The sequence below is a fragment of the Dinoponera quadriceps genome, unplaced genomic scaffold (assembly GCF_001313825.1).
Source record: "Dinoponera quadriceps isolate SergipeBrazil2010 unplaced genomic scaffold, ASM131382v1 scaffold192, whole genome shotgun sequence".
Taxonomy (NCBI): Eukaryota; Metazoa; Arthropoda; class Insecta; order Hymenoptera; family Formicidae; genus Dinoponera; species Dinoponera quadriceps.
Genome location: NW_014554324.1, coordinates 1,208,224 through 1,222,014, shown reverse-complemented (window position 1 = coordinate 1,222,014; position 13,791 = coordinate 1,208,224). Strand labels below are relative to the sequence as shown.

Below are 13,791 nucleotides of genomic sequence, written 5' to 3'. Positions count from 1 at the left end.
AGTTTGCCGTAAGTGGATTCACAGCTCTGCAAATAAAACGTGCTAAGATATAAATCCGCTTTTCTTCCCAGTTTTCTGGCACGAGACCAGCTCTGTGACGGCCCAGTTTTTCCGCGAATCCGTTCGAGATAGCCTCGTTGAAACGCGAAACTGAGAAGGAAGAGAGAGAGAGAGAGAGATAGCGATGGACCTGACATGTAGCGGCGGAAAAAATGAGGTCTACTGTGCGCGGCGAATTAATTTCACCGATTTTTACAGTTAGCGGTATGGATCACCGAGAGCGCGCTCCTTTTTTCCCCGACGCGAAGTTTAGTTTACTCATTATCGCCGACAGCCTCGAGGAAAATGCGCGGCTCGCGAATCTATCGCAAATTTGCGTGACGCAGCGTTTATCCTATTACCGCGAACCCCGGCGATATTAAGCCACGAAGCATCGTAAACAGCCGTTGCGGAATTTTATCGCGAACTTCTGGATGGGATCGTTAAACATCATCAGTCATCTTGATAAATGCCGCGTTTCGGTAACAATCTCATCGTGTAATTAAATCACGTCGCGCCCCTATATCGGCCGCACGCCGCCGAGAGGACGACCAGTCCATCTATGCTGCATTCGCAACTCTGCCCAGTGATCATAGCAGCGTCGGATGCATTGCATTATCAACAGGGAGATTAATCGAGGCGATTCCGAATCATCGAAAATACACAGACCGCCAGGAAGCTGCCACGTGCAACAGAGCTTCGTACATTCCTGCAAGTTGTACTTTTCCTTCCGTATTTTTCTTCTTGCAACACGCCGATCACATGTGACGAGCATATTAACGGGATGAATTCCAAGAGGACCGATGCGAGAAAATACGACGGGAAAAATCATAATCTGTTTTCTTTTCTTCATTCTCAAGACTCGACGCGATGGGAATCTAGTAGGAATCGTATACATCAAGCCGATACCCGAGACTGACAAGGTACTAATTCACTGAAAAATGGACTGAAATATGGATTTTACATTACCGATGCTTTAAATAGGAAAGCGAAAGATGTCACGTGGAATCTAAATAGCTCGGTGATAAGAAAGGTTGCCTGGCGAGCGGGAGACCCGAGTTCCATCACAGCCGATTCGGCTTCGCTCTGACGTTTTCTATCTCATATGACGTAAAAAGTGGACATCTGTAGGTACAAGCAAGCACCCCCGACCACATTCCGACCCTTCTTTCCACAATATGGTTGATGTAATAACAATTGTACAGTAAAGATAATCATTACTGGGAATTTCAGTATTGAGAATCGATAATTGTTGGTACTTTTGCAATACTAGGAATCGGTTCAGTTACGATACTGTTTTTCGCGTCTTGACCTATTGCTATTTCCTAGTGTTCCACCAGTATCTAATCGATATTAGCATGTAGTTCATCAGAAATCGGTACTGAACCGGCACTTCGCCAGTAGTTATTTTCTACATGGGTTTCTTCGATAAGTTCGCGTGGATATTTTGCGAAAGATTCAAGGTCGATATACTTTTATAGCTATAACTTTACTCGATAATGCATTGAGCATTTTTTTCAATGGCAGAAAATCACAGGAAAAAAACGAAAAAGATCACATTGTGCCTGATTACAGGAGCATCGGCTTGTTTCGTGAAAATCCGCACGAATTTACCAAACAACAAATCCGATAAATTTGCAGTTGATAATAAAATAACAGATAACCCCGTCTGTACGCATGATTAATCGGCGGAGACGCAAATAACGATCGTTGATGTATATATGCGCGCCTCCAACGTAAATATTTTATAGATATTTGCAGCTATCGGGCGACGTTTATAATCGGCCGCATAATGAGTGCGGTGGGAGCAAACGGGAGCTTATGCGACGCAGATGCGCCACCGCGTTTACCGCGGAGTTTCATAACGCGATTCGTAATTAATGAGCCGTCGATAGGTATCCTCGTTCGTTCGCGTTAGTCGTTGAGTTTGCTTGAGGGTGCTCGAATGAAACGACTTTAATCCGCTGGAAACACCCCGGGATTTCGATGAATTTCACGCAAAATTGGTTTATCACGCGGACGTTATCCGCGAGGATGATTCATTCGGATTTCCCCCGGCTAAAGTTTTCCCCGATCACACGTGTAATAATTGATTTTTTAACTGTAATGCACAAACTGTAAATATTAATCGTTAAAATACGAGGTTACGTTAAATTAGGTGGCTGATTTAATCAAGCGACTCGCGGAAAATAACAACGTAGCTATTTTTCTCCTACTATAGTTTTTTAAGATCGATGCGCATTTTAGTTACAAGTCGATCGCAAGCAGACGCAGAATGCTTGTCGCGGTAGTCAATCAAAAGTATCAATAGTATAATCGACGTTTCTGTTAGCGATTAATTGCAGAAATAAAATAACGACGAGATAAGTCGTTAAAGTCGACCGATTTTATTAGTTTCGAGAAATGTGATATGAATTCATTGATATCATCGAGCTGACGTATATAAGCAAGACTCAATATTCGTTCACAGTTAGTGTAGATCGGTTGAACGAGACAAACAGTTCTCTACATTAGGACGAGTTGATAAAAAATATTCATAACTATTCGTCGAAAGAAGATGGCTTTCCGATTGAGTTTATTCTATCTGTTAACCGTTACTTGCATCTTGACGCACGTAACGATGGCCCAAATACCCAAAGGTGAGAATTCTCCCGACGTCGATCCTAAAGGAGTTCATCGTTATTTTAACGAGACGAAAGATTTGCTCGCAACGTCTTTGTATAAGATGCACGTTGATATCAGTTTAAATTTCGCGTCTGTTTCAGCATGCACGGATCCTATAATATCCGGACAAATTAATCCGACATGCCTCATGTCCTCCGGAAGATTAAAATTCGCGTACGACGCAATTTCTAATACTTGCGTCAAGTTTTTTTACACTCACTGTAGACCAAAGGACAACGAAAACGTGTTCTTCTACGAAATAGACTGCCAGAAAACGTGCGTAGAGAACAGATTTTTGCTGGGGCAGAAAATTGTTTCTTAATATAGTGACAGCAAAAAGATTCGTCATATGGAAAAAATAATTTTGCTGTTGTAGCAAAATGTTGCGACAGCGATAAAATTTAATTGGCTTAACCGAAAATTAATACTCCAAACAAATCTTTTAATAACATATAAAAAAATATAAAAAGTATGTACATAACAATGCATTCTAATTATATGCTTTCTTATCGTACGCAGATTGCGTATAGAGATTACGAAGAAATTGTTAATAAAAATTATTTATATTATGCACTACGACATATGTTTGGACGTTTCACCTGCCATCGTGTTTACTTTAATAGATATTTGTCTAAAACAAAAAAATCGAAGGTCTTCGGAATTGCGTTTATCATAACGATAATTATTCGTTTTAACAGCTCTAATAAATTTGACCTTGACATGTGTTGTCGAGAATATTTTCCTGAATAACATCCAGAAGATATTAGTTGATGGTTTTTGTTTATTAAAAATTATTAACAAAGGTTTTATCAGAGAGCTGAGATGACATTATCCTCCTTAAGATGATTTTGTTATCTCAGCTCTCCGAGTTACGATGCTATTATCATCTCAGCTTACCGGGCTATCGATAAAACTTTTACCTTTTTAATAAACAAAGATCACCGATAAAAAACTTCTCGATAATATATGTCAAGGCGAATGTTATCGGAGATGTTTCCGTTGAAACGACTATCATCGCAATAATTAATCAACATAAGCTATTTTCATGATTACAGGATTAAATTCTAAAACTGGCTGAGAAATAATAATATGGTTAGTTTTCAAGAACACTAAACGTTTTACAATGAGTAAACGGGAGTTACACAGTAAAAAATTTTATATCACAAACAGTCCACCCAATTCTTTCTGTTTATTGTCTTTAACAAAATGGATATGTTACAAAGTAATATATTAACAAGGTGGATATGTTAATTTAATATATTTATGTACTTTTTAATAATTCCTCATGTTAAAGTAACATAAAAATTTAAGTAAACCGTTCGTAACACATAATTTTTTACTGTGATGCTATTATTATCTCAACTCACTTGACTGCTGATGAAACTTTTAATTTTTCAATAAACAAAGACAACAAAAATTTCTCGACAACAAGGTCAAAGTCATCGGAACTGTGTCCACGTGAACACGAGCAGCTACTTCGAAAATTAAATAATTAAATTCTAAAACTGGACGAGAGATAACAACGTAGCTAGTTTTCTAGGACACCAAACGTTTTACGAGCAAATGCGTAAGTATAGAAGAAAATAAAAAAAGTCACCGACGCCAGAGTTATTGTTGCTTCGCGGAACGTTAGATATGAACCGGTTGATAACTTCAAATAGATTTATAGTAAGCGAGACATATTGTTGGGTTCAGTTGTGCAACGTGCACCGCCCAAACAAAACTGACAGTTGAACGCATTGCGAAAAGTTGTAGAAAGGAGCGTCGATGACCTATATCAAAAGAATGAACCTGTTTTGTTTCTTTGCCGTCATTTGCACCCTGTTGCACGAGATAACAGCTGAGAAACCGAAAGGTAGGAGTTTCGACCGATGGTTCTAATAAAACGATTAGGTGCCGGAAAAAGTTCATGCGGATTATTAGGTCGAAATTAAAAACATTCTGAAAATTTTTAAAAAGTAGTTTTATTTGACGAAGTAGTCACCATTGACTTCGATGACCCTTTTCCACGTCTGCACGCCTTTTTTGTGGGTTTGAACGTACATATCCACGCGGTTCATCATCTTCAACAACAGATGGACGTCCCGAACGCGGTTCATCCTCTAGTGATTCATTAAATCTTCTTTAAACCGCTTAAACCATTTTTATACTGTCCTTTCGCTAACAATGCCTTCGCCACACACGTTACAAATGCGTTTCGCTGCATTTGTTGCTGTATTTCCAAGTTTAAACTCACAAAGCAAGAAAGCACGAGCTTTTCGCTATCCACCTTTAACCTCACATAAACAACGGAATGTTGAAACAATTAAAAGCTGCACGTCATGTATACCAACGATATAAATGTAACTTTCTGTTGATACCAACTTTATGCATTACACGTGCGAATTACTGGCTAAAGTCCGACTTCAATTCATTGCTAAGAAGGAAACCCCACGAACTTTTCCGATACGTAATATATTTCAACAATATATTATCGCAACATGTTTTTTCGCGTGATGTACAGTAATGTTGATTTCAATTCCACGTCTGTTCTAGCATGTAACGATCCTATAATACCCGGAAAAATAATGCCATGGTGTGACGCTCTATCGATAAGATATGGATACGAAGCGAATTCTAACACTTGCATATCATTTCTGTATACTGGCTGCAAAATAGACACTGACAACAACTTCGTTACCAACGAGAAATGTGAAGCAACGTGTGTTACATAATTCAGAACAAACTACACGACCATTAGCTACGATAATTATGATTAATGGAAACATTTATAATATTAATACATCTGACGATGTAAATATTTAAGTATTGTATCTTCATATCTCGCGAAGATTTTGCGAAGAAAGAACGTTACGAAAAGAAATACGGCAACGGAAGCAACGGAAATTACTTATTAAAACACAACATTCATGTGATTTAATTTTGAGTAATATCCGTCGATGACTGATACTTAAAACTCTGCTTGATACTTGAAATGTCGATGATGACGAGGCTAATGTAACAAAAATGAAATAAAATATTTGAACGCTATTGCAAAGAGATTCTTCTTCTCACAGATAAGAGGCCTTTAGAGATACTGTCCGCGTTTGAAACGAAGCACTTACAAAACCAAGTTTAATCCGGCATAATAATAATCGCCGCGACGATGTGACTGGGGATCCGAAATTGCGATCGTTCCGTGTATTTTCGCGATTCCCGTCCGTAGGAGATTCGCCGCCGCTAAAAGACGAGAACTCGGATTACGAAGTTCGACGAGCTCGCTTACGGCGCGACTTAATACAACGTGACGTTACATTTACGTTGCACTTACGCCGTTACAGAACGTAGCATGGACTTAATCCCGCGGAAATATGACCTAGATCCGCTAACCTGAAGTCAGCCGATACCTAATGCTTCCTTGATACGACCGTGCGCCATTTCATTCTGCGATCTTCGTAAGGTGATTTATACCCGCACGTCATCTCCCTTTGACGGATCACCGCGAAATACGCGTCCACGTATTCGTAATCAGGTACGGAAAAATGTTCGACCAATGCGGAAGGATTTTTCACGTAATGAAAGTAACGAGGGGTGGGAAGGGAGACTTTTACACTCCACAGCAGATACGGCACTTCATTGCAACGTGATAATGGATTTGTAATTAATGATCTGTCGATCGGTATGCGGTCACGATGTTGGATTTATGCGCGTGCTCCGATAAAAACGATTTTAATCTGACGGAAACGGAGGTGTCGTTCGATCGCCCGTTGAATCGATACCATCTTTCACATTTCGCGAGTAGAACGGTTTGATAATTGATAAGGATTTCATAAGTGACAATGAGCGTTCGTTGCAGCGATGACAGATCGATAGTGAGGCAACATCGGATTCATTATCTTGCAGATGTACTGGTCTGCTGCCATAAAAAATTGACGAATCTCGGTCCCCGTTCTACTTGCACACCACGGGAACCGAGATTACTTCGGGACACCCTGTATATTATATGATTTGTATAATTTGGCAGGTATCGATTTTTCAGCTCGCGTCCATTAATATAGTTTTTAGTTAATTTCAATAATTACTACGCGCAAATTCAGAATCTGAATCTAAATTTAATATTCCTATCGAGTGAAATCATCGTTCGTGTCAATGAAAGTGATAGACGGATGGAGAAAGATAGGGGGGTTTTTTTTTTAATTTCGCAAATGAAATAATTAATGAGGTTGCGTATGCTCTCGCGGATACGAAATTTCGGAAATGCGTATGCCACTCGCGATAGATTGCATTTCCTGTTGCATCGGTATTTCGCATTCGCTGCGACCCTTTTAAAGAAAATGTCCGCCGCGAAGTTAATGCGCGTCGCGCACGCACGCACGAGCGTTCGGCATTAATAACGATCAACCGTTCTGAAATTCCTGCGGTGGTCTGATCGGCGACCGCATTATCGGTCGGTCGTTAATGCGTTTCGGCCGGTCGTCATAAATTCGCACGGAAAATAATGCACGCCCGAGCGAAAACAATGTTGCCGGGGGGTGGGAAGAGGGGAGGCACGATTTACGGGCAGCGATGCGCGATGGAACTCTTTCCAGCGCAAGCTTTTCGGGATGAAACAATTCGTTGCCTGTCGCTCACTAACGATTTACGACGCGCGAGCAGATTATCGCGAATGCTCGGCCGCGACGTCGCAACGCGTAATTGAGCGGCCCGCGCGTAGCGATAAAATTAATTTAACTCGCCCGGCGATCGCGTCGCACTCGAGACTATCCATTTGACTGTTTAGCGTGAATCGCAGCAGCGACTGCCGCACGGTAGGTGTAACCTCGCCGATCCTGCCAACGGCTCGTTCTTGCCGATCCAGCGGGTTTCATTTCAAGCCAAACGCGGATGAAATCAGCTGGTAACATCGCGTTCGCATGACTGGACAAGCAATAGACGACAGCGCCGAACGCTTCCAATATGAGTAACAAGGAGATCTCGGCACGAGACTCGTTTTCTGATATCGTCGACAAACGGTCGCAGAGCTCGCTCCACGTTCGCGTCAAATTGTCTTAACGTGCCCGACGTTTCGATCGCCCGGCCGTGGAATAGCGATAGTGAACCCACTTGTCGGCGAAGTAAACGGACAACGCGGTACATCGGTAGACTGAGAGAAAAATATCGAAAAAATATCGAAAAAATGAACAGCGTCAATTAATAATAATACTTATTCCAATATACGTATTTTTACATAGAAAAAACATTTTTTCAAATGAGAAAACATACATTTTCTTAAACCTATCTCTGTGTTGGAAAAAAATAAACAGGTGGGAATCCATATAAGAAATCCATGTGGAATTCCGCAATTGCTCCTGGGGATTTGCGCCGAAAACCCAGGTCCCAGGTAAGAATCTATATGGAATCCTATACGAATTTTCACAAACCACGTGGATTCCTATATGGGTTTCCACACACCATGTGAATGCCTACGTTTGTATTATTTCACATGAACTCCATCGGATTTCTATGAGGATCCACTTGAAAATTTTCAACAGAGATAGCTTTGCGTGTGAAAGTAATTGTTTATTCTATATTTCAACGGAAGAATTTAGATTCAAATAAATGTTTTAGTACTCCACCGAAAAAAATATTTTTCATTTTTATGTACTTATTCTCTCAGTGCGTGTACGGAAAATTTCCTAGTAAAAACCGCATCGAGAGTACAGATTTAATGAAATCGATAAATTTGTAAATGCAAATTCCTACACAACAACGAATGAGCATATCGTACACGTTTCAATCTCTCAATATTTCAACGCGACCAATTTTTTCGAGGGAACGTCCTTTCGAAAACGCTTTTCTCCCCGCACGCATTCGTCCGCTTACTTAATTAAGTTCACTATATTCTTATTCAGATATTTCTCGCGTGAACTTTCACCTTTCGTCGAGCTTCGCAGTGGCGCGCAACCGAAAACAGAAAAGTCCACTGACACGCTCTGATCGATGACGGTTTACGGATCAGGTGGATATCGCTCGAAGTTCTATAAACATAAATCTCAATGCGGGAATATATGTGCATATTTTCTGCCATCACCGGTGGATCCGCCGCCGGTGAGGTAAAACGGAAAGAAGTGAACCGTGTACTCTAAATCATCGATATTTATAGCCGGCGGATGGTTCTCATAAGGTCTCGGCCGTTGGAGAACGTCGTGGGGTTCGCCGGGATTATCCGACTCCCGTGAGTAAAGAAACGTAACTTTTTCCCCTCCTCTTCGCGCTCTCCTCCGCCGGTCGGAGGGGGAAGCTGAATGAATCGCATCAGCATTATCACACACACACAATCCGCGCGCATCATCACGGCGTGGTGAGCACGACGTTAATATCGACCGGCGAATTTAACTGCTCGGATTAATTCCAAAAATTTCACACATCGTCCGCTGCGAACGGGAGGACCCGGGGCTCGTGTGTGCGCCCGTCGCTCGCTAATCCGCGTTTCGGGTCGCGAGAAAGCAAATAAACAAGATGGAATTTAATTAAAAGCCCACTGGCGAAAAATCGATCGCAAATTGCCGGTATAATCTGCAAACGAAACGAGTTCCGCCGGCGCGCCCGACGTGCATATTTCGCGGGATGAACGAGGTGGTATCGGATCGGAAAACCTATGAATGCGAATATCGCGGAAGGAACGATACGCGCGCGTATTCGCCCGGGAAGAACCGCGAGTCGAGCGTCGTGCGATGTAATACGAAGGGGGCGGTGTAACTCGAAGAACGTCGCAATCAACAATATTTGTTGCCCCGAGGATTCGATAAAGTCTCGACGGCGCAGCGGCCGTGCGGTTGTCTCGCGCGCGCGCGGGCTCGCTCGCTTTGAGTTTGTCGCGGATTTCCTCGCTTTTCTGGATAAAGCATCTCGCCGCTCCGGGGCACCTTACGAGCGGAACGACGCGCGCGGGGTACCTCGCGGGGGTGCACGGGTACTACGTGTACACGGGGAATTCCTTTTGTACCGCGGCGAGCTGGATGGGAACGTTTGATTGAGACGGATAACATTGCTCGATCACCGCCGGCGATTCCGCGTTCAATCGGACGAGGAAGAAGGCGAGGGGAGGACACCGATGCCATTCACGATGATAATACAAAGTCCTTCCACCTCCTCCCCTCGTCCAACCCAAGTCGTTTTGTTCCTGTACGCTTCCGCCCGTTTCGGAACGTTGCCGAGTCGAGACGACTTCGAGGAGAAGAATTAGAGGACGATAGAGAAAAGAGAGAGAGAGAGAGAGAGAGAGGCGGACAGGTTTTAATTTATTTTGCGGCTTCGAGCTGTCAAATAAATCGCCGTTTCCGCCTCTTAGGTGCAATAACCGTTACGACGACGAGGAGCGACGAGAAAAGCGCTAATGGGTTTATTTATACGCGCGTTCGAGAGAGCAGCTCGCGGTACGTTTGATTCCCGGTTAATCGACTCTTCGCACCGATGGCCGCCGGTCATCGCTCGTAATTGCCGCTGCCGGCCGAGTGCAGAGCGGCCGTAATTTATGGGAATAGTTTTTTACACACATTCGCCGATAAACGGGGCTATCGGGGCCGGCGGGACTAACGCTTCCGCTCATCTCACTTCGCGTTGCTCGCGAAGCCGACCGGACAAGTAACGCTAATTTCGCGAGGCCGCGGGTCGCGTTCGACGATGCTCGGCGCGCTGGCGTGTCCTTCGCTCGAATGTCAAGGGGTTACATTTCGAGGGGGAGCAATCCCACCAGTTCCCCTGAATATTGAGTTACCCTCCCGGCACTTTGCGCTCCCCCGCACGTCCGAGGTTCGAATTATTTTCCTTCTTTCGCCGGCGCTCTCATCGAGCGAAATTACATTCCTCGGTGTACCTTGCCAATTTGGAGCGGCGTATTAAGGTGAAGGAGAAAGGACCGCTCGAACTCCTCCCTCCCGCCCTCCTTCACCCGTAACACAATCTCACGCGAGCTTTAATGATTTGCTTTAGCGAATAAACGAGGAGAGCTTGTAAAGTCAGAACGGCTCAAGTTAATCGCAGCAGCGTGTCCGGCAGATCCGCGTCTGTGTCATAATGTCCCCCGTAATTCTGTAAAACTTTCAAGGCGGGCGGAGGATCTCGAGGATATAACGCCGTTCGAATTGTCGTCCCGCTTTGATAAACCGTTATTTACCGCCGCGTCGAATTTCAAGATAGAGATTACGCAGCGTCATTTAATACGTAATTCTCTCGACGGATTCTAAAGTCGATACTTATCAGAAATTCATGAAGCTACAATCGTCGAGCTGTAATTGATTAAAATATGACGAGCTAAAAATGCGGGCCTAAATTTCAACTCGAGTATCTCTTTGTTCCCGAGGAGTTCGTCAGCCGCCCGTTGAAATCGGAAACCGTCTGTGCGAACGGAGGATTTCACATACCTCGAATTGTACGACGCGTCCGCGCCCACTTAACCTTCAAATCCAGCATCGCGGGCCTCCGTTGCTCCGTCGTGGCGCTCTTGGACACTCTCTCATGGCGCTAATACTCGTGCAAACACGGCGATTCGATCGGAGAAACGCATGTTAATAAACGCGAAGCCGACGAAATACCGCAAATACCGACGAGGACGACAACGACACGCCGACGTGTTCATACATGTACTTCGCGGCGTCGCTTGCCAACATTGAGAACTGAAGGACGGAGAAAGTTGTCTCACTCGTGCAGCACTCTGCTTCTCGCGAAGTACACATCTCATCTCGATCATCTCATCTCATAGAAAATCGTGGCGAATCGTTCGAATTCCTACCGTAGTAGACGTAGGAAAACACTTAAGCCACGTAATATCATCTTCCATAAAAATGTGGTTAATATAAGTAAATTGACACGAAATTCTGGAAAAATCACGAAATTCGTCGGTGCAAATGTATCGAGTGTGAAACGAAACTGTCGCGTCAAAGTACGAGCCCGGGTTGTGATTGGTCGGATGGAGCTGTGGCGCGGTTCACGCATGCGTATGGAGATTCGGTTAGAAAAATTCGTCCCATCAGTTTCCGGAACTGTCGGCCGACTCGGAGCGTAATGGAGACGCTCGAAGAAGTTCGCGATGTTACGGCTAAGTTTATGACCGCCTGAAAGTCAGGTACGTTTTGGCAGCGTTCATTGTTATCTCTCCGTCATTCTCCCTCAGCCGCGGGCGACAACGGCTGCCGATTGACGCAGGATGACGTAGCCATTTTTGCCTATCGTTGTAGTCTCACGCGTTGCGTACTTTTCCGCGGCCGAGTCATTACGTATATGGAGCCGACGGGCGATGCGTATACGCGTGACGCGGGGTGCGTGTATCGTTACGTTGGTGACAATTCCCATCGGGTGGTCGAAACGTTTCGTTGGACTTTGAAATATTCAATCGGCCTCTCGTTGGCATCGCGTTAGTTAACATACGTTTCGCTTCGCTCGTATCGCATCTCGCTCGTGTCAGTGCCAGTGAGTGTCCCGCGCGACGAAGCGGCCAGGATTCTGGGTGAAGATGCCAAGATGGAGAACATCGAGACGTGAACAGCGTTACACCGTATGTTTCAAGGTGAAACTATTTGTTACATAGAACGTTTCCGATTTTTTTCAAACGTTCGGCGAATTTTTCGCGAATATTCCGAATTGAAATTTAGGCCGGCATTCGTACTCCGTTATTATTTTACAAGTTGCAGCTTGACGGTTATAGTTTTACGAATTTCTAAGTTATATGTCAACGTGTAGCTATACAATAGGAACAATAATATAAGAAATATTATTTCAAACAGAATAACTATTCATAGATAAGATGAATGTAAAACTGTAATTAATTATATTCTCAATTAAAGATTGCAAATAATTTACAATTACGAATGTCGACTTTTTAGAATCTAGTGTAAATTTTGCAAATGTTGATGATTTTTACGTCTAATAATGCTTTTTTTGGTCGTGACCTTATTTACATTTGCTGACGATTTCTTTTTATTTCTGTTTAATCCTGTTATTGTATGGAGTCCAAATTTAAATCTCTATTGATAAATGGTATTATTGGACAAATAACTGTAATTTTTGCCTTTGCAGCTTTTTCATATCAACTTTTTTCAATGCTTCAAATATCAATCATCATCATTTTTAATTCCAAGAAAGGACATTATTAGAGAATAAAAATTTATTTGCTTTTTTTACCCATGTACCCGTTAATGTTTATAAAATTATTTAATATTTGCTTATCTCATATTTGTAACTGAGTAGGTTATATCATTATATATTCTGATTGAAATTAAGAAATAAAGATTAAATATAGGTAGAAAATTTGTAAGATAATACAATATTAAATAATTCTGAAATGAGTCTATTTTGAGACTCAACGAGGAAAACGGCAATAAGTAACTGTGTCACGAAAGTAAGATGGCAGCTTTTATAGTATTATATCTCGATATTTTTCACTGATCTTTCAAATTCGATAGAATTTGCAGGATTAATATGGAAGCAAAATTTCGATTCGGAATATATCACTTTTAACGTACGATGAGGAAGAATAAGTCGTATAAATTTCGTGACATGTAATTTTTTTATGAGATATACATCAATTAATATCAGTGTTGGTTACGTGAAAAAGAACTCGACATTTTAAAAGGAAAAGCTGACGGATAAAAATATGGATAAACATCAATTGGCATTATCGCTGTGTGTTATTGGTTTTTCTCTTTATCTTTAGTCGTACTAAGATAACGTGTCAAGCTAAATAAGAAATATAGAAAAGGATAAATAAGATAAATAAGAAAGGAAGCTTTGATATCGATTTGAAGCTGGACCGTGTAAAACATTCGATAAAGCATCTCGATTAACCCAAAAACGCCAATCACGAAGACGGAAGAACGGTCGTTCTCTCCCTCTTTCCCTCTTTTCACACCATCTATCATCCTTTATCGAAATGTTTCTACCAGATATAACAAGTTTTTCTCCAAACTTGCACGGACAAAAATCTAAAAGTACAAGATCACCAAACATAAATAACATTACAATTCGTTATCTCTTCTAATTTCTTCTTTTATCCGTATTATATCGCCATTTTTTATCGAAATATTCTATGAAATATTGCAAAGTGTTTTGTTAAATTCGCACTTCATCATAGAT

The 13,791-nt window shown here is 42.3% G+C and overlaps 1 protein-coding gene across 1 annotated transcript; it reads left to right on the top strand.

Annotated features, from left to right (window-relative positions):
- Window positions 1-2,510: 2,510 nt before the first annotated feature.
- On the top strand, window positions 2,511-3,279 carry LOC106747039 (kunitz-type serine protease inhibitor ki-VN-like). The gene is made up of 2 exons (XM_014624283.1): window positions 2,511-2,678; window positions 2,805-3,279. Exons 1-2 carry the CDS (start codon window positions 2,597-2,599, stop codon window positions 3,023-3,025), a joined length of 303 nt encoding a protein of 100 aa, XP_014479769.1. The 5' UTR covers window positions 2,511-2,596; the 3' UTR covers window positions 3,026-3,279.
- Window positions 3,280-13,791: the final 10,512 nt, after the last annotated feature.